This window comes from Apodemus sylvaticus, chromosome 8, assembly GCF_947179515.1.
Source record: "Apodemus sylvaticus chromosome 8, mApoSyl1.1, whole genome shotgun sequence".
Lineage (NCBI taxonomy): Eukaryota > Metazoa > Chordata > Mammalia > Rodentia > Muridae > Apodemus > Apodemus sylvaticus.
In genome coordinates this window covers 111,077,944-111,103,226 of record NC_067479.1, presented here as the reverse complement: position 1 = coordinate 111,103,226, position 25,283 = coordinate 111,077,944, and the positions used below count along the sequence as shown (strand labels likewise).

At 42.4% G+C, this 25,283-nt stretch overlaps 1 protein-coding gene across 1 annotated transcript in view; it reads left to right on the top strand.

The window, feature by feature from the left end:
- Cadps (calcium dependent secretion activator) overlaps positions 1 to 25,283 on the top strand; it is a 467,230-nt gene that overhangs the window by 415,069 nt on the left and 26,878 nt on the right. The window contains exons 25-26 of the mRNA XM_052190346.1: positions 6,830 to 6,862; positions 13,090 to 13,197. Coding sequence (XP_052046306.1) covers positions 6,830 to 6,862; positions 13,090 to 13,197 — 141 coding nt within the window. The remainder of the gene's footprint in view (positions 1 to 6,829; positions 6,863 to 13,089; positions 13,198 to 25,283) is intronic.

Below are 25,283 nucleotides of genomic sequence, written 5' to 3'. Positions count from 1 at the left end.
ACACTCACATGTGAAGCTGGGCTATTAATATTACCATTACTTCTCTTCCTTTACCAGGGAGGAAACTGATGCCTAAAGAGATGAAAGACCTGGCCCACCTGGCAGGGAACAGAACCAGACAGCAGCCAAGGCAGCCCCCTGACCCCCACTTTAAGTGAACAGGGACCCTAACCCCTTCTCATATATGTGGCAAGTACCAGCTCCCTTATAACTAAGACACCCTCATTTTCCTTTTTCCTTAATCATGTTCTCAGAATGCTGAGACTCAAACACCCAATTCTAGAAATACCTGGAAGCTTCTAACTTAACTAAATTCCTTCCAATTGCTTTTTTTCTCCAGACAACACTGTGTGCCTAGAGGTGAGAAAAGAGAAGAGATGTCCTGTTACTCGACATGCTCTATTTTCTAGGGCCAGTGAGATGGTTCAGGGAATAGAGAGACTGCAGCCAAGTGCAAGGACCTCTGGAACATACATAGTAGAAAAAGAGAAACTGACTTAGAAAGTCATCCTCTGATTATACAGGCACCTCGGCACCATGAGTGCACACAGGTGCGCGCGCACACACACACACAGGCACACACATACATGCACATACACACACACACACACAGGCACACACATACATACACACACACACAGGCACACACATACATACACACATACACACACACAGGCACACACACATACACACACACACAGGCACACACACATACACACACATGCACACACACACACATACACACACATATACACACACACGTACACACATACACATACACACACACATACACACACATACACACACAGGCACACACATACATACATACACACACACACACAGGCACACACACACATGCACACACACATACACACATACACACACACATACACACACACATACACATACACACACATACACACATACACACACATACACACACATACACATACACACACATACACACACACACAAACATACACACACACATACACATACCCACATATACACACATACACACCCACACACACATACACATATACACACATACACACACACACACATATACACATACAGAGAGAGAGAGAGAGAGAGAGAGAGAGAGAGAGCTGAGGCAATCAATCAATCAATCAATATAATAAAAGTTTTTAAAGAACCTGTATCCCATATGTGAAGAAAATGATGGGTGAAAAATGAACTAGGAAGAGAGATTAACTAGAGAATAGAATTGATATGACCGAATCACTGTTTTACTGAACTGCCTTGACTTAAGTCACATCCCTAGGATGGTCTGTTTTGAAGAAGTAAGAAGAAAGCACCAAATCCCTGCAGCCAGCCCTGGAACTCCATGCTCGCACATGGAGGTGGGGTGGTCAGCAGTTTCAAAGCAAAGGAAGTCTGACAGGCAGGGGTGGAGCCCACTCACACAGGGACTGTGGGGAGAAAGAAAAGCCTACGCAGTAACTAATGCAGTTGTCTGTGTTCAGATTTCTTTTTTCTTCTATCCTTGAGTCTTGCCCACCAGATTTCTGTTTGAAAAAAAAAAAAAAGAACTAATCCACTTTTTTTTGGTCTGTGCATTGATTTAATAGTATCAGACCCTGAGGTCCTCATGGTCTGCACCTGGGTTGCTTTTTCCCCTAATGAAGCAGGAGAAGTGGTTTAAGCCCCTGCGGGGATCACTGTCAAAGCTACACAATGATTAACGCAGGTCCCCTTATTAGGAATGAACTGAAGAAAATCCCTTAGTCACCAGCATTGGTGAGTGCTCAATGAAAAGATTACCTTGGGCACCTGAAAAATAATGGAAGTGCTCAATAGAGGGACCATTAAGCCGGCTACACACACCAAGTCAGGTGGGGCGTTGAGGGAATTAGCTGGAACACGGAGGCCAAAGAAACACTTTTGGACCTTCTGCCCTTCCCCTAGTCAGCTATGATTATTTAAAGCCCTATGTGTTCTCCTGGAGAAGCATTTTAGTTTATATCTACACATAGACAGAGACACATATGTGCACATGCGCACGCGCGCGCACACACACACACACACACACACAGTCTATCCAAAGTAGTTGAATAGATTTGAGGAAAAACACAGCTAAACGATAGGTCCAAATTTCTGTGACTTCAAGTCCTATTGGTTATTCTCTCAGCCTTAGTTTTTCTCAACTGTAAAATGGGAATATTAATAGGGTCTCTGTTCAGAACGTTCATGTACACAACATGCAATAATTCAAACTCATTAATAAGAAGTAAACACTCAAAACTGAGTTATAACTTATTGTTAGTTGTTAAAAGGAGCTGAATTCTTGAGTATTTGAAGTGATTGTGTGTTTGGATGTCATCAACGGAGTGCTGGACTCGTGGCCTTTGCTCTACGATGACTTAGTTGCAGGCGTGTGGAAGTGTGGGCTCCATCTCCACTTCCACAGCCTCTCTGGATTTAGATCTCCTTTTCTGTTCTCATTTCCCAGGACTGGTTCTGCCTGGGGTTCAGGGCCAGAGAGCTAAGGAATATGCCAGAGAAGGGGGTGGTGATGTCCCATGAGAAGACTGGTCAGAAAGAGACCCAGGAAAACAGGGCAGATGAAGTTAAACTTCCTGCCTCTCCTCTGAGGGCAAGGGAACTGATGCCTAAGTGAACTAAAGCCTGACGGCAAGTCCTTCTTCTTCCCAGTTTCCACACAGCTGGGTCCCAGAGAAGGGAGGGTATCTTCACTAAGCGTATTACTGAGGCAGGAACCTGAGATAATACCCAGAGTACTTGGAAATATTTGGACATGCTTTGAGAAGAAACAGGATTCTGCCTAGGTCCTCCAGTCTCAGAATCGGCTCAGATACCTGATAGTACTCTGGGGAGACCCCAGCTTTCTTTCCATAGCAAGAAATTGCCATGGGATAGAGGCGTGGAATGGCTACTACCAGCCGGGTGAGGAGTACCTGCTCTCTGCAGTGAGTCGCTGTTCCCAGCAGGTCCAGTAACAATAGCTGCTCTTAGTACTATTAACATGATTGGATGGACTTGGCTGGATAGTCTCAATCAGTCTCTGGCGTCCCTTTGAGTAACATTATTACTGCTCCACTTACAAAGGAGGCTCAAAGGCACCGAGCTAGAAAATGGGCTAAAAGCCAGAATTCTTCTAACCCAGACAATCCTGAACCCATATTCTTGGACAATGAGAAAGCTTCTTACAAAATTAAAAGAGAAAAGATATTAAAGATATTTAACACACACACACACACACACACCAGACACACACACACACATGCATACACACACACACACACACACACAGCAGACACACACACACACACACACATACATATACACACAGTTTTCATAACCACTGATGAAAAATTCCTTAAAGACAAAAGTTTGCTTAGGAAAGAAACCTCTTTCACCCATTAAGAAATATATATCATATATCACAGACAATAGACTTGGATAGCTGTCATTTATTTGATTCAGAGGCAGTGCCTAGTTCATTCTCAGATAACTATGTGGTGTGTGTGTGTGTGTGTGTGTGTGTGTGTGTGTGTGTGTGTGTGTGTACTAGCCACCTTATTTTGGCCTGGAAGTTGTTGATTGGCTCAGCTTGCTGACCAGAGAGCACCAGTTTCCACCTCTTTTTTTGACATGGGCTTTGGAGATCAGATTCAAGTCGTCATTCTTGCAAGGCAAAACTTTACCAACTGAGTCACTTCACAGCCTGGATTTTGTGCAGATGAATCCAAAGTCCTAGGGATTGGGGGAATCTGGTCATTCTTCTCTATTGAGAGTGCAACTGGCCTAAAGGTACGAAACCGAAAAGAACTTTGGTGCTTAAAGACTGTTCTGGCATTACACAGGGAAGGGAGTCACAGGGCCTGAGTCTAGTGTTGTCTCCTGCTGCCTTTAAAAAAAAAAGGCAGACGGGAGAAAGGAGTGGTAAGGAGAAGAAGGAAGAGGGGTTGTCCACCATTTCCTACCTCACAAAGGTGCTTAAACGAGAGAAGGAAAGGCCTTTGCAAAGGTAAAGAAACAGGTCTGCAGCCTTATTTCTAGTGAGAGGGAAGACATGAGCCCCCAGAGATGGCAGGTTTGATGTTCACTTGGTCAGGCCTTCTGAGGCCCCATCGTTTTCCTCCCTTGCCCTGATTTGGTGTTTTGGAACTGTCATACAAATCTAAAGCCAACATGGATACACTTTCAATAAACTACTGGAAGGTTCTAGGCTCTAACACTAGCCATTCATTTCCCAAGCAAGGCGTCTTCTGCTTCACCTTTCCTCTGGACTCTGCCTCCAGACTCCCTTCACCTCTACCCTCAACATCTTTCCTGAACTTTAATGGCCAGAACCCAAGACAAGAGTCTGCCATCTGTCAAATCACAATAGGAGCTCGAGTTCCCCTAAACTATTATTTTTTCTGTTATAATGTGGATAGGAAAAGGTCAGTAAGATCTGTTAGATGACCAGGAAAAGAATAAACCAAGAGCTGAGGAGATGGCTCACAAGCCTGGTGACCTAAGCTCACTCCCCATTGTCCACGTGGAAGGCAGAGACGGCATCCTCCTCCTTGTCCACGTGGAAGGCAGAGGCGGCGTCCTCCTCCTATGGCCGTGGTACTGGAAAAGGAAAGACAGAAAGATTCCTGGGGCCAGCCAGCCAGCCAGCCTAACCAGAGCACTGGACTCCAAGTTCACTGAAAGACCCTGCCTCAAAAAGCAATTACATGGAGAGTGATCATCAAAGATGCCTAATGTTCATCTCTGGCCTATACACTACACACACATACATGTGAGCATGCATGCACAGGTGCCCAGGTACACACATGTGCATGTGTGTCTACACTGGGACTAGAAGCTGGTACAGTATAATGGTACATGTGTCACAAGCTTGCCTGGCCTCCCCAAAGGAATAGAATTTGTAAGGAACAGAATTTGACTGGTGTCACTCTCTGGTTTGGAACTGTGTGTTAGTGGTAAATGGTGAGTAGGCGTGTTTAAAGGTTGATCATTTCAGCTGTAGCAAAACTCCTACCAACTGCCAAGCACCAACTTGACAGAGCAAAGGAGGTGATTTTGCACTGAGAACAGCTCTTTTGCCAGCACCTGCTCTGACCACTTTCTTTTCCCTGAGCATTGAAGAAATAGGAAATTCCAGAGTGCCAGCCTGGCCTCAGAGCGGTGAATGGACACCTTGCTTCTCTGTCGTGTGGCTGAGAACATGGACACACAGTTCCTAAAACTTGAGCCCATCAAGATGTTTTGCAAAGTGAAAAACATCTAGTAACTTGTAGATAATATTTTATGTGGGGGAAACATGTACGAGGCGGGGGTGCAAACTACCTTTTTGCTTGATTTGCTAGATTTTGGAATAGGATAGGAATGTACAGATCTATAGAAGGAATCACTTTATGTACCAAAAGAGTGTGTCTTCTCCTAGCAGTGTTTACAAAGAATTCAGCTCTAACCACTACTCTACTAATCACAGCAGCGCTTCAGGGTCTATTGGGTTTGTTCCTTAGCTTCCCTGAGGAGGTAAGCCAGCACTGGCCATGTTCTCCCTCTGGTTCCTGCCAAGCCAGGCATCCCATATAATGGAGACAGCTAAGCAAGGCTGAATTAGTCTTTGCTCAAGTGACATCTTGAGGTCAGATGCTGATCCAAAAGAAACCAAATTATAATTGTGACTGGTGTCACTAAAATTAAATGGGCACACTCTCAGAGAAGCTGTAGCAAGAAGAAACTGGAACCATCAAGGTGCTGTGACCCGAGTATAGAAGGGGTAGTGTGGGCTGCCATGAGGTAGCCAATGGATGTGTGTATCACCCACTTTACCACCACACACGTTCTCATGTTTCCTCATGTCATCAGACCAGCCAGCATACAGAGTGCCCTGTTCCAGAACTCTAGAGACCAGACTGAGGGACTTGGCAGGATTTCCCCATGGCAAAATCAACTTTTGATTCTCGGGGTGGAAGTCTTTCTACACTAGTACAGATTTCCCAAGCACCTGGGGCTCACCCAGATGTGCTTATCAGAATGTAATTCCAGATGGTTCAATGCTTATCGCATCCTTGGACTTTGTAGGGATTCACACCATGTCAGCGACTGGACTCCTCACAATCAGTATCTCCTGTTTTCAAGCTCAGAGAGATAACACAGACAGAAGAAGTGTGTCACAGAGTGTGCATGTGGTAGCCCTAGACCGGAACCCAGGACTGAATCCATACTCTTTCTTTCAACCCTACTCTCTGACACCCAAATATGAATTTCATAACCATTCCCTGCACATTTCATATGGGTTTTTAGTGCCTAAATCCAAAAGGCATATAGCAGCAGCTTTGGGAGAGCCCAAAAAGTTGTGCTTGAAAAACTTGTGGAAAACCATATATGTCTTTTATGCTAAGGGGCTCACCACATCCCTTCTACTTCAACGTCTGAACTATCAGACCCCAAGCATGGAAGAATTCAGGACAACCTGCAGCCAAATTATAAAACCTGAGGTGCCAGGAATGCTGGCACTCTTGATTACTAACATAAACGTGGGAGCACTCTCCCAATAAGTCCAGGTTTCGACAGTCACTTCTCTCTATTTTAAAGAAAAAGAGGAAAATGCCAAACTCCTATGCCAGCTAGAGAACCTGAAACTGTAAAACTGCTTACTCTCCCCAAATAGTGGTCATGGCTTGGAAAGAAATTGAGTAATTTTCTTTTTAGTACCTTTTGTTTTTCCTAGTCAGATCCATGGACTGGAATAGGCGTATCATCTGAACTCAGATGATATCCGAGCTGTGAACAGGAAGCACAAACACTTCCCTAACGTCCTCCTCTCTTTCCTCCTTAGGTGAAAGCAGCTTCCAAGTATGTGGACGTGCCTGTGAGTATCTGAACATCCATCACTGCTTGTGGTTGGGTTGGTTTCATATTTCTAGTTTCATGGGGTCTTGTTTGGGGTTTGTTTGTTTGGGTTTTTGAGACAAGGTCTCTCTGTATCTCCGGCCAGCCTAGAACTCCCATGTAGACCAGGCCAACTTGGGAACATGCAGAGAGCGGCTGCGTCTGTACCCAGTGCTGGGATTAAAAGGCTGTGTCTGCTTTTGTGCTTTTCTTCCACCCATGAATATGTGAGCATCGTGTTTTGTTTGATGATATCCGCGTCTGTGCCTTGCTTTCTTCTTGGCGGATGCTGTTCTCATACCTGGCCCCTAGGCTCAAAATGGACCCTCAAAGAGAAAGATTGGAACCTTGTTTCTCTAATGAGAAGAAGGCATGGTTCCCTGTGTCAGAAAGGAAGGACCAATGCGTGGCTCAACACACCTCCCTCTTGTTTTTGTTCTTCTCGTTCCCCATGACTCTCTCTCTCTGCTCATCTAGAGTGCACCCCTTACAGCCCTCAGTTATAAACTTTAACAAGGGTTCCAGTATTTTTTTTTAATTTAAACAAATAAATTCAGAATTTGTTCATTTGGGGGTCAACTCTGCAATTATTTTAAGGAAAACTTACAAAACTGTCCATAATTAGGACTGGCCTCATTAATGAAGAGAACCCTCAAAGTTCAGAGAGAAAGCACTTGAAGTTGCCCAAAATTTACATTTAAATTGAGGTTAAGTACTACACATGAATGCTAAAGTGTGGGATTACCTGAGACAAATCAGAAGACGTTTATAGATGGACTTTGCCCTGCCTATTAGCAAAATAAAATTGGAGAGATTTTTAAATATATTCCTATAAAGGGGGAAAGAAAATGAAGTTGTTTCTCCATTTCTAACAAAAGTGGTGTGAGTCTATTATAAAATATTAAATTTAGGAGCTTATCTCAACAGTCGCCTAGGGGCAGCTCCTGAGCTGTTCTCATTCTGAACGTGGTTAAGTACCCTCCTTGTTCAAATACTTATTTGTGAAAATTTGTTTTTTTCTAAAAGGATTTATATTAACATTTAAATTCATTTCCCCAGGAAGCTAAGTGTGTAATGGTTTATTGGCTTATTTCTCAAAGGAAGACAAAATGGAACATTGGAGTGACTGTGGCATTAGCATGCATTTTGTTTGTTTAATGAAAGAATGTACAATCAATAATTATGTTTGAATTTATACAATACCTCTCATCAAGGGGCCCTGACGCCTTCCTGTAGGCAGGAGAATGGGAACAGAAAAGGCTCACAGACCACAACCAGGAGAGCATTTTACTCTTTTAAGCTCCTTTAGTATAAACTATCCCTTTATGTGGAGTCTCTGTCTATGCTATTCCATCTTTAAAATGAAGATACCTCTCAGCTAAGTGTGCACAAGCTCTACATAGTGCCACATGTGTGGCCCTCACACAACACTTCTGAGCCCTCAGTAGGCATTCATGCAGTGAAGGGCATTTCAGGGTGTGGTGATACCCAGATACCTGATGTCTTCAGCTTATCCCTCAAACCAGAGAGGCAATCTGATAGTAACAGCAGTTCAAGGCTGTCTGGGTGAGGCTCAATATAATTTGATTTAGCATCAGGGTTAACATCAAACCTCCTAAGAGTAGCATTTTAGAAAGGTCATTAAAGGCTCAATGCTGGCAATGTTTTATGCCTCAACCTGATAGTTCTGCAGGCCAGATATAGCTTTATTCTGAAGATGGGGTAAAATGGACTCGGTGCACGTGAGTGTTTTCTAAGATCAGTCATCATAAAGACACTTGTCCATGGATGGTGCCATCTTAGAAACTTGAGGATATGGAACAGAACAAAAGTGACTTAGCAGAGTTTCCTTCTGGAGGGGCAGAATAAAATGACACAGCATAGCCCCCAATCTGGTTTCTCTTCCCTTGATGACACAGAGTATAATTAGAGCCACCTCAGCCAAGCCTGTGACTCACCCACTACGTGCCCACCATTGTTTTAGAACCATTGACACTCAATCTTTGGAACTTCTCCATTTTAAAGATGGGGGCTCACTCACTCTAGGAGAGCCAGGCAGCTATGGCAGTAAAGCTCATACTACAAGCTGTGCTCTTAAATACTCTGCCACTCCACAAGATGAGTTAGTTAAGGCACAGGCACATGCTTAGATAGCTGAGTGATTATTCTAGTATTAGAAAAGAATATAATTTGTAGACCAAACCCGTAATTGTACCAATAGCTAATGACTCAGGACAATGCTACACCTTGAAAGTAAATTGATTAAATGTATACTTTTATGGCCAGTAGCAGTATACTAAGTATTACAGAAAATAAATAATCCCATAGAAAATGATTCCACACAATACACATATGAATATGTAGTATTTACACACAGTAAATAATCATTTATTTTTGAAGACAGTCCCGTAAGAAGCCATCATTCATTTCCTCCTTTTCATCAGAAGAGGAAACTGAAGCACCTACAAGGTTAAATAGTACATGCAAGGTCACCTGGACAGGAAGTAGGCAGGGAAGAGTCAGTGGCATGGGGTTGGTGGTAGGGCCAGTCTGCTCTAGTTCCCAAGAGACAATGTGAACAAAATCAACCTTCTAGCACTGTTTACACCTTGGAAACAGCAAAGCAGTGCAAATAAGGGAGTCTGTGGGCAGGCTGGTGTTGGATGGGTTGGTGGTGGTGGTGGGTGGGTTTTTGAAGAACCACTTCACTACCATACACACTTACCTATCTGTCAGTGCTGCCCACACCAAATGTACAGCAGTAAGACATGGCAAGGATTTGGGCCATTGCTTGATGACATTTTCTTAGATTTTCAGCTCTCATCTCAAGTGGTTCTAATTCAGTGGCTCTAGGGTGGAGCCTTTCAAATCTCTTTCTAAAATGTGTTTCCCATTCTTCTGTAAAAGTACAAAAACCTGTGGGCTAAATCAGTAATTCTTGACCTGAAACACCTTGAGGTTTTTGTTTTGGTTATCTGCCAGATTTTGTGGACCCAGGCACCATTTCTATAAAGTTTAGAAGGCCTTTTGGCATTTGCAACTAGGCTTATAAATCCAAATACAATCACGTTAAATCATGTCTAGCTCTAAACTCTTTGTTTTAAATTATAAGGTTTCTGACATAGTTTGAATTTAGTTCCATGTGAAAACCATGAGTTTAGTATCACAGAGAGTTTTTGCCTACTGGGTCCCACTAGCAGAAAATGGCACTATTCCCCATAACTCAGAACATTTCTTCCTCTTAAATCTGATCCTTTCTTGTACAATTGGCATTAAAATGTAACTAAAGGCTTGCTTAAGATGCTAAAAATCAGGGATTGTATTTCCTGCCTAGAACGATCTGGCAGGGACTGTCCAAGATGAAAACATCCCATTTGACTGCTGGTGTCTTTATTTCTAAATTATGTCTTCCGTAGGTGGTAATGCCAGCTCTACAGTGATTTTGTGTATTTGTTTAGATGCTTTCTGAAGTCTGTATTATATTCTGTCCATCTATCCCAGCCATATCTAAGAGCCACCACCTAAAGGCTGATCCCACCAGGAGGACACAGTGCTGATACAATGCCTAACTTATCTAGTGACATTAGTAGTTCAGTCAGGTGTGGTCTCTAGCTTGTAACTAATACTTAGAAGCCAGTTTTTCTTATCTGTCAGCACTTTTGATTTTAGTTTAATACTTAATAATACTTAAGAACAAATATTTAAAATGTATTTAGTGTACGTCTTTCCTGCCTTTTATATCCCCGCTATTTTAAACCATGTCCTGATTGTAACTGAATCTTGTCTTAGGGACTCATGTTCACCGCCATGACTACCTGGCTATGGTACCAGCATAGTGCTCCCTGTAAGTCTTCCCAGGGTGTAGGAACAGCTCTTTTCACCAGGAGTCCCAACAGTTGGTGAGCATGAGTGTCTGAGGTGGCAGTCTGTCCTCCCAGAATAGCACTGTCTCATTAGCACACCATTCTCAGACAATTTCCTTCTTCCGTCTCCTCCATTTCTAGTTCATCAAGAGATGGAAGCCCAACTTGTTTGAATCAGATGTGGTACTCACATCAAAGGAAAGCAGTTGTGAACAGGAGAAAGAAAACCTAATTGTGCAGACTTCATTTGTATCTGTTTAGTGTCTGTCTCAGATCTCCTTTTCCTTTCTAAGTCAAAAGCAGATGCTAATAGTAAAATTTTATATCAAGGAGAGGGGATCATAGCAGTATAAATTTCTATTGCAGTGTGTAACTTTCAAGACATTTTTATATACATTATTAGAGTTGCCAGTCATAGTCCTTGAAGATCAGATAAAGAGATACCAATCCCACTCTGTGGCTCCGTAACTAAGGGTCCATAGATGTTCAACTTATTTGCATATTGCTTGGGATGAAGTAATAATCCCACACAGTGGCATGAAGAGCTCTAAAAGGGAGGTTACTGGAGGATTCGCCCATCTAGCAAATGTTTACTGAGCACCTACTAGGTCCCAGACATGGTTCCTGTGTGCTAAGAACGTAATTAGAAATCATTCAGAACCCTGCTCTTCATGGAGCTTTTGTTCTAAGAGGAAAGGCCAGATAAAATCCCAAAGTTCAGCTCATGATGAAATATCAACGCTTGGTAAATGGTAAATAAGTCGGTAAGGAAGTGTGCTTTCCTGAAAGAGAAGGCATGCTGAGGATCTCAGCGTTATAAAGCACTGTCCCCACATGGTAAGTTGCTAAGAGGTGGCTGCACCTGACTTCTACTTCATCTGAGTTCTAAGGTGTGCCCAGGAAAAGGCCGTATCACAAGAACCCCCGGGAAGATATGAAACACTAGTAATAAGTTTCTCAGGTTCCCCAGGTAAGGATCCCATCCCCACTAAGAATGCCTCTTGGCATGCAGCTGCCCAAGGGAGAGGAGAGACACTCCTGCTTAGAACTGATTCCATCTAATTGGAGAACTACTGTTGTTTTGTATCATAAAACTGGTACAATTATAGGACCATCATGGAAACTGCTCCATGCATTTGCTGAAAATTGCTTAGAAGTGTAACATTTGATACTGTGGCTTTGGGGTGTCCCTCATTGTTTTTCAAATTAATACCTTGTCATTGTTTCAGCATGTGTTAAGAAATGTTACTAGTATCCTGGGGGCCAAGCATTGGCCCTTTGCTTGATAATTGTAAGCTTTGTATCAGGGGAAAAAAATACAGTCCTACTGTTTCCAACCCTTCCTCATTTTCACCCTGGAAATTACACAGAAGTGTTAACTAACTTCAATTTGCAGTGCCTGACAGTCATGTCTAGTAGAGAAATGATACTTTGTGATCTAAGGTAAATCATAGTAATGAAAACTAATCTTATAGTTATTAGCCAACATACATCTCTACAGTAGAAATTTAAGGGGTTTATGGCAGCCCTCCTAATGACCCATATTACAGTGTTTTAATAGGTTTCTTTGGAGATAACTTTGATTTCTGACATCTCAAACAGTGCACATTCTGGTTTGGTTTTATTTGTGTTATTTTTTTTCACAATAAATCATTCCCTACCTACTGGATGAACAACCTGCCTACCTCTTCAGAAAATCTGATTAATTTAAAAACCAACCCCCCTTTCCCTGCCTTTCTTTCTTTTCTTCCTTTCTCTCATTCATTCATTCATTCATTCATTCATTCATTCATTTTTCCATGCCTAAAGTACTGGGCTGCAGTGTCTTTTCTGAGTAAAGTACCTACAAATATCACCAGATGCTCTTAGACTGAACTGCCCTCCGGTGGGTCTGGAATTGAAGGGAATAGTCACTGAAATAGGATTTCTGAAGTACTTTTTATATTTTGTTTTACGCAGAGAAAGAAATAGTAGAAGACAGAATATACTTGGATTTTTTCTAACAGTAGTTTCTCTTTAAAACAAAGCAGTAGAGTGTCCCCTGGGAGACCCAGAATTGTGTCTATCAGCTAAGTTTTAGAGAGAGGGGGGAAGGGAAGGAGGGAGGGAGGGAGGGAGGGAAGGAGGGAGGGAGGGAGGGCTGGGGAAGTCCCTATAAAAGTGCATTCAGGTCTTCTGAAAAGCATTAGGGTGCAGTATTAACTCCTGGTCCAGAAGTGGACAGAGGTGGTCATGAAAACATAGGGAAGGATGCAGGAAGCGTGGGAAGAGAGATGGGGAGCAGGCTGACCAGGAACCCTCAAGTTCTGAAAATCCACGTGCATATTTTCCTGTTTCTTTACAGAAACCCGGGATGGATGTGGCCGACGCCTACGTGACTTTCGTCCGCCACTCTCAGGATGTCCTGCGTGATAAGGTCAATGAGGAGATGTATATAGAAAGGTTATTTGATGTAAGTAAATGCCTTCTCCTCCTTGCGGCCCAAGGAGGAGAGCCTCCAAAATGTGACAAAATGAGAGACAGGAGGATAAGTCACATTTTGAGAAAATGTATCGGTCCTATTTCAAAGAGAATCTCTCCTCTCCCTCTGCCTTAGGCTCTTGTCTGTCGTGTCTGTCCTGTACCCAGTCCTGGTGTGGCTGTGTCTGCGTCCCAGTCTGTGTGATGTGTGGACGGCACACAGTCTCCCAGCAAGCAGACACATTCTGCACGGAGCTGGAAAAGCAGACTCCTTGAACTGGCAAAGACCTTCCCCATTCTCCTCCTTGCAATCTGGCCGTTTGTAAGGGACATGTTCCCACTGGTGATGCTGAGACCAGCACCACCTATCCTGGGAGTAGTGCCTCCTTGATGCCAGCTGTGGCATGCAGATGTGCAATAAATGTCACATTGTTATGTCTTCCAACATGTTAGAACTTCCGTAAGACTAGACATCTTCCATCCTGGGTGTTGTCGAAGGCTTATATGTGAGTCACTTGGTCAGTTCCTTTTGTAATCCCTGGTGCTTCCTGTCCACCCACCTACCTACCTTGTAAGTCCAGTGAAAACCAAGTGCAGGCCAGGGGATGCCACGTCACTGCAAACCAAAACACAGAGAATGCAGGCTTCCCCGCACCCACAAAAGTAGCTCTCGGGAAGACTTATTGCCACTACAAAGTAAACCACTGAGGTCGAAAGGAATCTGCATTGGTCTCGAACTGTCTGCCTGTCTGAAGCCAATGCAGATTGTGTTAGCACATATAGCCAGGTATATTGATTGATTCTAGTTTCCCCAAGTCTACCTTTGGAGACCTGGCCAGAATGCACTAGAGAGGGTCTCCTCGTCTACGTCTGCCCCCTGAAACGTGCCCCCCCGACCCCAGTCCAGGCTCTCGTAGTTGTAATGCCAGCCGGAACATTCATGTTTTGCTCAATTGTGGAACCCTTGTTTCTGTACTTTCCCCGTAACTGTGTTCACCGATTGATGCTGTGTTGTGTGTGTTTTTGTCCCGTAGCTAAATGAGCTCATTGTTGGCACTGCTGTCTGATTCCGCAGCTTCCGACTTTCTGCGCTTTGTCTTCCAGCCGTCTTCTCTTCTCTTCTCTTCTCTTCTCTTCTCTTCTCTTCTCTTCTCTTCTCTTCTCTTCTCTTCTCTTCTCTTCTCTTCTCTTCTCTTCTCTTCTCCAGTCACCTCTGTTCCGTGCCGCATACCCCTCTCTCCCTGCCGCACCTTCCTTTGATAAAACCCCTCTTACTTTTTAATTCCCACGTGTCCTCTCTCAGATTAAAATGGAACTTATCTCTCATGTCAAATGTTTTATCACATTATATCAAGTGGCATGAATTAGAATCAAATAATCTTCCTGTGTACATCTTCTAGCATGGGCCACATCCACCGAGAATGTCTCATACGTGCATAAAGCTCACGAGTGGGGCCTCCCCGTCTCTGCATGCGTGCCTCTAGGAAAGGCCTGAGCCCAGCCGGGCTGGGGAACTGTTGCCCATCCAGCAGGCATTGAAAACAGCAGCAGCAGCTCCCTCAGTCTCTGCCTGGGGTGTGGACTCTGCCTAGCTCCCTTCTCCACCGAATCCTATTCCAAACTACAAATTTTCAAGAAGCTTGTGGATGGCTCTTTTCAATGCCTAGATTGCCTAGGTTGCCTGGGTGTTTTTTTTTTTTCCTTTGATGGTATCTTCTGGTATTCAGCTTTATAGTGTGTGTGTGTGTGTGTGTGTGTGTGTGTGTGTTCAAATAACCTATGATCCCTGAAACTAAAACATCTAGTACAAAATCTGATGCTTAATCTCTGATTTAGCCTGTCTCTTCACTAACAAATAATTCACCTTTCAACTACTTTTTAAAAATTACAAATACCAGGAAAAAATTGTGTTCAAAGATATTCCTGCTGAAGGCTGTGAGGCAAATGGTCTTTTGAGTGGCTCTTTGTAAGGGAATTGCAACGAAATCTTCATTTGGAAGTTAAAAGGGAACCTTGCCTGGCTCAGATGGGGAAAATGGATTTGCCTAACTAGAAGAACACAAGCACATTTCAGTCCTCTGGGCTTTAACATGAATTGATAATTAAAAGAAATAGTCCTAAGAATATACTTTGCAGAGACAAGCTCTGTTTCGGGGTGTATGTGTGGGGAGGTGGGGCTTTCAAACATTCACACGCACATCGGCCTTGTGCAGTGGTCCTCTGAGCCAGCAGTAAAACTCTGAGAACCCGCCACACACACACACACACACACACACACACACACACACACAGTTTAATTTCAGACTGCCTCAATTTTCTTTTTCCAATACAATCTTTACTCTCCTCCTCTGAGTGGATGATTTTGCCATTCTAACTGTGATAACTGTTCTATGCATTTCATCCCAAGCTTATAGAGAAAAAGATCACTTTTGAAAAAGCTTATTTAAACATGAATTTCTTGGCTATTCCTTATTCTCCAAATAACCAGGTCCCCTAATTTACAGAATTTATTGGTGCTAAGCAACCTAACTGTGGTACAAAAAAAAAAAAAGTTATTGAATCTGTCATGGATTTAAAACATTTGTCATTTAAAAACCCAGAGCTTCTCAAAAGCTTCATTACCATGCGGCTTCAGTAATTTAATTCAGTACTTACTGTTTTTCTATAATCTAGCGGCAAATCATCAGATTACCAACATGTTTGATTATTTTCTGCTTCTGCTTCTGCTTCCTCAAGCATGGTGTTTACTCCTTTGCATACGTGCTCTGTAAAACTCTTGTGCCCAGGGGATGAACGGGTATCGGGAATATCGAGGCAGAAGGGAGTGCCAGTCCACAGTTCTCATTACAGTGAACTAACGCTCTCCACCCCGCTCTCTAATGATGGGGTCCTGGGATGGCGTCCTAAACAATTGGCAGCAAACTACTGAGAAATACTTGTTGATCTGAGAGATTTCTCTTCCAAATTGTTGCATTTTGATAAATGGCAGAAATGAATAATAGCAAATTAGCATTTTGAATGAAGGAAAAAAATATAGATCTCTGAGGTTGTTTGCTGTTTGGGGGTTGTTGGTGCTGACTGCCGTGTCTCTCTGGTTCTGTCCCTGCTGGCATCTGTCACTTGAGACGCATGTTCTGAGACTCCTTGATATGTTTTTCTGTGTTTCAAGTCCTAGCTTTATTTACCTGATAAATCCCCTGAGTTCTTGTTCTTTGATATTGTATCTTTTTCCTCCCTCCCTATTACTGCGTGCACTCTTGCAGGAAGGCTGGATGGCTTTTAATACATGTTTGTCTGTGAGAAATATTTGGAATCCTCGCTGGTCATTTATTGGCTTATTTTCTGTTTTCACAAGGTTGCTATCTGGTGATTTCCGAGCAGGGTTTGTTCTTTCTCCCCCCTCTGCGTCATCATTGTATTTTGGCTGGGAGCGGGTGCTTGTGGGAGATCATTAGAGCAGCATTCGGGGCTCTGTATGTGATGCTCTGCGTTTTGTATCTGCTTTATTATGTAACTTAAGAACAGACTTTCTACATGATCTCTACCTTTTAAAAAAAAATCAAGCATTCTGTAGGTTTTTTTGGAGAAATGCATTTAGATATAGTACTGCCTAATCAGATTTTTTCCAGTGAAAGTTTCCCTGTTTAGTGACACAATTGGTTTATATTTTTTCTATAAAATACCAACATTATCTGTGTAATAATATATCTTTAAGACTGACTTCATCAATCCAAAATAATATTCTGATGAAGAGGAATCCCAGAACCATTCCCCACAGTATTTTAGATGCTAAACACACATTCTTAACTGCTTTTTTTATTTTTCAAGGAAAAAGAATGAAGCACAATTATATTGTTTTCACATACTGAAAAAAAAGACTTTAATATTTAGAGACAAAATATTCAGACATTTAAATTAAGTGAATATCATAATAAGTGTAGCAGTGGATTGAGAACATTTCAGAGCAGCTAAATTCTTAGAAGGAAATTGTGTCAGTCTAAGATTCGAGAGGAGGCTTTGCCTCCTCGTCAATTATTGATGCTTTATAAAGAAAATAAAAAACAAGGATTGCAGTAAGCTCCGTGTTCTGAAAGTAGCAGCTAAGGGAGGATGCTCAGGCTGGAGGAATAGCTTGCCTTTCCTCCTCCTTTCGTGATTAATTCAGCATCTCCCTCAAAACAAAACAATACCAAACCAAATTAAAAAAAAAAAAGAAAGAAAAAAGAAAGAAAGAAAAAGAACATGCTTTCTGAAATTAGACATCAGATCAAGAGAAGCACCTAAGATTTCAAGGTCTAAGCAAAAATTAATTTATTTTCTTTCCTCCTTGTACTTCTTGAAGACACAGACTGAGAAGAAAATCAGGATTAAAAGAGATGTGCTTAGGGTGAATTCATCTGCTTAAACCTCACGGGCTCAGAGATGAATGATTAAAAAGCCATCTCAAACTTGGCCGGAGTCCACGCTGCTGGTAATGCCGCATCCCTCCAGCTTTCTTCCACCGGCCCCGTGTCACTGTGAACCAAACCCTGGAACATTTGACTAGAGATGATACATGGATTATCTAGGTCAATTATACACTTAATCTGCCTTCTGGAGGATTACGCGTTTACAGAGAGACTCTGCATTTGGCTTCTCCCTGGCAGTTATCAGATCAGGAAAAGGCCCCTTATCACGCAGCCTTGTGCAAGCTTAATCAGGCAGTGTGGACAGATTCGGGGGCTCTGCCGCCTGGCATTCTCCGCCTTGCACAGATTCCCATTTGCTGTTCCATTTTCAAATCAAGTATTTGTTCACTTTGTGTGGCAGCACAATAATTGGGTGTGAATATTTCCCTCTAAAGCGGTAATTTGAAACATGAACCCTATGCCTATTAAAATATGCTTCCTGGGTTTATATATGAATCTACTGATGACCTTGTTTTAATAGCCTTATTAAATTATAAGGGCCTGTATGCGTGAATATATGTCAATCAAAATAGGAACCACGCTGCTCCAGGAAGTAAGGACTGAAGATGGGCTATAAGGAGAACGTTGTGTTACTGAATCCCTAAGGTAGGCTACCGACTTCCAGGTGAGGAGAACTGCTCTGAAAGCAGGCAGCAGGGGGAAAAGGTGAGGAGGTCTCTAGGTCAACAGGCCGCAGTTCTTGAGATCTGAGCAGAGAAAATCAAGGTGTGTGCCATCCTAAAGATTGAGAGCATGAGTCCTCTCTGCTTTGGCAGTAGCCACCTTGAACACCCTGTATCTGGAGTCCCAGTGTGATGGCTATTGGCCCTGCCCCTAGACCTTTAGATCAGATTGGCATGACATTAGAGGTTTTTAATCTCTCAGAGCCTTGGCTGATTCATCTAGGTAGCAGGGGTGATAATAAGCAGGACCTTCCTCTGGGCATTTCGGGCACTTCGTTGTTAGGACGGTGAGATGTCACAGCCAGGCACAGCATCAGGAACTACGGAAACTCTCATCTGGTAAGTGTTAGCTCCGGCCCTCCTTATTCTTATCTTAACACTGGGATGAAGGCCCTTTGCATGACTGGTTTGTCTTGCTGAAGGAAACTCCATGCCTGTTCTGAGGAGTGTGAGCGCCTCTTTGGTGCTTAAGGTGGCAACCCCAAGCTCGCTCATGTTCCTCATTGTATGGTAGCCTGGTTTACTCTTAGTTTTGCTAAAACATATTTCAGAATCAGCCACAGCAGTGACAATCAAGAATGATGTTTAGAATTAAGCCAGAATGGAATAGAGGCCTCTGGTTGTTTCTCTAAGCTCAGCCTCGTCTGTGTCAGGTCCCCTCACCCTCATCCTCTACCCCCACCCAAACTCCATGCTTTGCCCCCACCCCCACCCCCACCCCCAGCCCCTGGGTAAATAGACTTTTAAGAGTTTCAAATTCAACTTCTGGTGAGTGGCCTACCACTCCTAACCCTAACCCTAACCCTAACCCAGACTTGAGCAAACTTTCTCATTTTGTCATCTCACACATCTTGTTCACTCAGGTGATTCAGAAATGAGCTGGCATAAAGCCCTGACAAACCTGTGTCGAGTTAGAAAAAAGAGAACTCAACCTCCAGGAAGGTTGTTTTATCAGGGACCTGAGAAAGAGGGGCGATAGATAACTCCTAACTGTTAGAATCGTTAGAACTAATTGTTAGGATACACATTGTGTATACTGTAAACATTTAGGAAACACAGCCAAGCAAAACTAAGAACACTTGAGATGTCATGTTCCCAAAACCCAAGAATAACCAACTGGATATTTATTCTTTTAATTTTTTTCCTAATTAGATTCATTGTGTGCATTTTTTGCAAAACAAGTAAGCAAGAATTCCTGTTTAAGTTGACAGTCTCTGAGTTCCACGCCAGTAAGTGTTCACCTAATATGCTGTCTGTATTCAGAACTTCCAACTTGTCCCCTAATACTCTTTGTAAGGAGTTTGTACGAACTGGGATCCCATGCCAAGCGGCATGTGTGGGCAAGGCTGTGATGTCACATACATTTCCTCTCAGCTAGCACTGGCCCTCTTTCCACGCTCCTGACTTGGTAGAGGGACCACCGTGCCAATTGCTCTGCAGACTGGAGGAGTTTATTACCATCTAAACATAGAACTGATTTGTTGAGGGGAAAGAAATCAAGCTGAATTCCACCAAGTAGTTCTTTTAAGCATAATTAGTAACTTAGCAGAAATGAGGGGTTTTTTTTTTTTTGTTTTTTTTTTAAAGCTGTTCTCTGCATATAAGGAGAATCTCTGAAGCTAGTTTTTAAAGTGGGGGTGCAGGGTAAGCGAACTGCAAGACAACTGCAAAGGCCACATTACAGGTCAGCCAGGCAAGGGGCATGGCTGTATTTCATGGCACTCATGCCTACACCTGCCTGGATGAATGAATCTCCGGGCAGGGCCTTGTCACATGAGGAGGGGTTCAACATGTGTGCATGCACACATGTGTGGAGGCCACGGGTTGGTGTCTGATATCTTCCACAATGGCCCACCTCTTACTCTTTAAGATGTGGCCCCTGCTGAGTAGGCAGCTCTCCAGCTCAGTCAGCCAGTGAGCCTCTGGGATCCTCCCCCTTTCTCCCTCCCCACACGAATCAGTCACAGCATATGTAGCCTTTTCATGTGGCTTCTTCTGGGGTTGAGCTCACTCGCATAATAGCAAGCACTTTACCATGCAATCCCTCTTCCTGTCCTGTGTTCCGGTATTTCTTAAGTCATTGTGACTGCTTGACTGAAGGATGGGATTGAAAAATTTGACATACATGTGCCCATATAACATTGACATACATTTGACATACATGTGCCCATTTGCCATTAGCAAGGCTTCTTGGTTAATTCTCAAATTTTTGCTGGCGTTATCAGCCTAAAATGAAGTGTCTGCATCAGTCTGGTGCTTTTTCATACTTTTCAGATCATATTTAAATTAAACTGTGACTGTATCTCTTCCATCTTCAATTACATGGTCAAAGACCATGTGTAGCCATTTTCCGGGCCATCCTTTATCCTCTAGGGGACTACATATGTACAAACTGGAAAATAGATTAATAGCCCAGCCAATGAAGGATACACAGTTGATTCTTTCACTAGTTGGACCTGGCTTTGAGCCCCAAAATAAATTCTTATATTAAAATTTTGATTTGAGCCATGTGTTAGAGACTTGGAAGAGACAGGAAGGATACAGGAATAGGCAGAGGGGAAGGAATGAGATGAGAGTTTTTACACATGACTATCTCCTTGATTAGGAATTAATTTTTCTTGTTACATGAGAACATACAATAGGTAAATGTTTGACTATATGTGTAATATGTGCTATTCAAGAAACAGAATGTGTACATATGTATGTATGTGTATATATATTTTAAGGGAGGTGGGTTATAATTGCTTTAAAAATATACTAACTACACATATTTAAATTATAAAAAAAATCCAGCTCATCTTCAAATCTTCACCCTCCCAGCCACCCAAAGGCTCAGTGGCTTCAAGCTTACCTCCTCATATGGACTTCTGCTTTGCACAGATTTTGTTTGGTGTGTTTGCTGCCCTTCTCGCCAGATGTGTAGTTTGGGCCAGGTCTCTAGCCATAGAATAAGCCTCTACTGGTAGATTTTTTTTTTAAAGATGATAGAAGTAAGCTCTCCTAAGATGAGGGGTGAACGGAGAAGGTAGGGGAATGTTTTGATGCCTCTAGTTCCCCGCTGCAATTAACGGCTATGCAAATATAAGTCACCTCTTACCCTGGAGCCGTCACAATAGAAAATAACTTAAAATAATCGTTATTAATTCCTCTGAAATGGGAACCTTAGCTATAGAAAGTTCTTTACTTTTAGTGATGGGGATAGAGTCCGGAGCCTTTTATATGTGAGGGAAGTATTTTCGCACTACCTACACCCCAGCCCTTAAAGGCACATTTCTATCACATGTGGACATGGGCATTCTCTTCTCTCTGCTGGGTGGCTTGAGGTTCAAGCAGACTTGGACATAGAAAAGATAGGAGAGCATCTCTAGACTCAGATTAATTATATAAATTGGGAGACCTCTCTTCAAAGAGAACTAAGTGTTAATTTTTTTTCCTTGCTAGCCTGCTGACAGATTTACATTTCAGTAACATATCTTGAAATAGGTTTTCTAGCTCCAGCTACTTCCTTCCTCCCAATTTACTCTAGGGCAAATACATCTTCTATAAAACCAGTCTTTAATTTTCCCTGGAGCCCCGCGTGCTACAAAAGTTTAACTGATTGTCTTTATGAGAACAGCTTTCTTTCTTCCAGGAGACATTTGGTGAAGACAGTTAATTTGTTTCCTTTTCCAGAGGAGAATGTTCTGTTACTCATCCTAAGAAGCTAGAACGGTTGCTCTGTTGCGTCAGGGTCATGGTGTCCGTGTTAGCATGACCTACACAGTACTTTTGTATCTTAGAAAAGGTTTCTCTAACTTTCTTATGACAGACTAGAGCCACGGAAGCTGGAAGTTACATTCCTAAGCATGTTACCCGTGCACAACTGTGTGTGTACATACACATACACACACACATGTTCACACACATACATGCACACACAAACACATGGGATATCCAAGGTACATTCTGTGGAACAAATTTCATCACATTCTGTTGGAGTAGATAAGATATACTAAGTTATATTCCTCATTAATTAACCAGTAAATTGTTTTTGTTTCTGCTCCTTAAAGGCTAAGGCTACTCTTTCAAGGTTTTAACTATTAGGCCCTAAGTCTGAGTCATTGCTCAAAGCTTACTGCATTTCGTTATTCTTTGGGACTTTTTTGGGGGCGGGGCTTGCTGGGGTCTCTTTGCATTGCTCTGGCTGGCCTCTAAGTCACAGCAATTCTTCTGTCTCTGCCTTCTAAGTTCTGGGATTATAGACCACAGACATAAACCACCATACCACTCTCTAATTTTGTCCTTAATGATAGATAATACAATACTATCTCTAGGTTCCTGGCATTCAGAGTGTAGTCAGTGGTCCCCAGCTCATCATCAATGAGACATTGTAGAAGCTGTATGGCTTTAGCCTTAGACTCAGCTGCACTCAACCAGGAGCCTCTGGCATTTCAAATAGGAACCAAAGTTCAAAAGATGCTGAGCAAACCCAGTGGTTTCCAAACTTACTTGGAAGAAGTAAAACTAATATCAGTGGTAGACTACTCAACTAGCAGGCATGAATCACACACACACACATTAAGAAATAATTTTGAAAAAAGAAACAAATGGGGACTGGAGAGATGGCTCAGAGGTCAAGAGCACTGAGTGCTCTTCCAGAGGTCCTGAGTTCAAATCCCACCAACTACATGGTGACTTACAACCATCTGTAATGAGATCAGATGCCCTCTTCTGCTGTGAGTGAAGAGTGAAGACAACTACAGTGTACTCACATACATAAAGAAATCTTAAAAGAAAAAAAAAAAACCCCAGGAAAGAGGAAATCATTTGAAATGTAAATAAAAATATCTCAAATTTTAAAAATAGTTATTTTAGATAAGATAGAGATGAGGAATCACTAAAAAAATGTAATTTTGCAGCTCAGTGTAAGCAGCATGAGGACACACTCACACACAATACACACACTCGCATGCACATACATACATACACATAGCTTTTAAACCAATGTTTACCGTTATTGCATGGATATGCTCCATTCCACCTTTCCAAACTATTGATGATAACAAAATTTCACTTGAACAAGTTACAAGCCTCAGTTTCTAAGACATTATTTAGAATGAAGTTTCTCATATTTAGCCATATTTACATTTTGAGCTACGTAACTCTTTGTTGTGGGAACTAGTCTATATTTTGAAGAATAAAAGTCACATTTGTGAGTTTTACTTGAGATGCTAGCAGCAACCACCATCCCCCAAACTGTGGTCTCCAGGTAGGACTACATTTCTGCTGGCAGGGAGCCACTGACCTGAAGGAAAGATCATACAAAATGACCTCTCAGAGGAAGGTCAGCCTTCCCTCTGTAATCCCACTCTCATATGAGTTGACCAGGATGCTTTGGTGATAAGAATGATGACTTGATTTCTCCTTAGATTCCTTACTCACCAAGTCCAAGTCCATTGTCCACCCAGAAGTTATCTCAACTGTCTGTGCTGTGCTACAAGACACATTACACTTGAGGGACTTGGAGAAATGCTAGAGAGAGCTTGTGAGAGAGTGTGGACTCTCTGTGCCCTCTCTTACTTGCTTCCTTTAGAATAGTCTTGTCAGTTGCCAGGAGAAGGGACTGAGGAAGTATCTTAAGTCACCAAAATGCTTTTACCCAATGGCTTCTCTTTCATTTTGAAATTATATAAGGACTTTGTCTAGGAAAGGAAAAGAAAAGGAAGAAAAGAAAAATGCCTGGGCAGTGGCGCACATCTTTAATCCCAGCACTCAGGAGGCAGAGGCAGGTGACTCTCTAAGTTCAAGGCCAGCCTGGTCTACAGAGTGAGTTCCAGGACAGCCAGGGCTACACAGTAAAATCCTAATTCAAAAGAAAAATTAAAAACAAACAAAAATGGCTGTTTTTACCAGGTAGCATTCTGGCCATTTTCCCATGCCTAAAACCCCAAAAGGAAGTCTCAACTTACAGCCTTCACTCACACCAAATCCCCGTTCAGAAGTGAATGCTTCTCGGCCAACTGTTCTGCTAAACCCCTGCCAAGCTGACTCAGAGTCCAGTTAGTGGAATCTTCAGGTTCACCCACAGCGGAAAGATTCCCATGTCAATCTCCTTCTAGGACAGGGTCGCTCGCCATCTTGAATTGCCTTGTCTGCCTTTGGCAGAAGTTTCACTGTGACTATCCTTGGACTAAAGCCAGTCATGACAACAAATTGTAGGTTTGATCCAAGATGGGGCTATTATTAATTACCAGATGTATGTGTCAACCATAGAAGAGAGACCCCTCTCATTAACTTCATACAGACAAAAAAAATGTTAAATAGGATCTCATATAGCTCAGACTGGCTTTGAATTCACCACGAAGCTGATGATGACCTTAAAGGCAGCTTCTGTCTCCTAACAAGCACCTAACCAACTGAATATATCTCCTCCCCAAAACCCATTGTAAAATAAATAAATAAATAAATAAATAAATAAATAAATAAATAATATGTAAAATCAGCAAAGTCAGAAGCCTGTGAGATGGCTCAGCTGGTAAAGGTGACTGCTGTCAAGCCTGACTACCTGAGTTCAATCCCCACATCCCACAAAGCAGAAGGAGAAACCCTATTTCTACAACCTGTTCTCTGAACACACACACACACACACACTGTATCAAGTGCACATGTATGAACACATATACACACAATAAATGAAAGATCATGAATGTTAAACTCATGCATTGTTTTCTATTGAAATTCTCTAAATCACCCTTTGGGAAAAATCTCCCTTCTTTTTGTTGAGAAAACATATCTTTGACCTAGGACTCATCCTGAGATAGAGAAATCCTAGCTCTTAAAGGCATCCTATTTAGGGAAGTCTAAATAGGCGTTTTTTGTATGGTGTGAGTTAGTTCTACAGAGCATAGTTGGCCATATCTGGAAACATTTTCTCCTGTCTCATCTCGGAATTTGGGAATGTAATAATT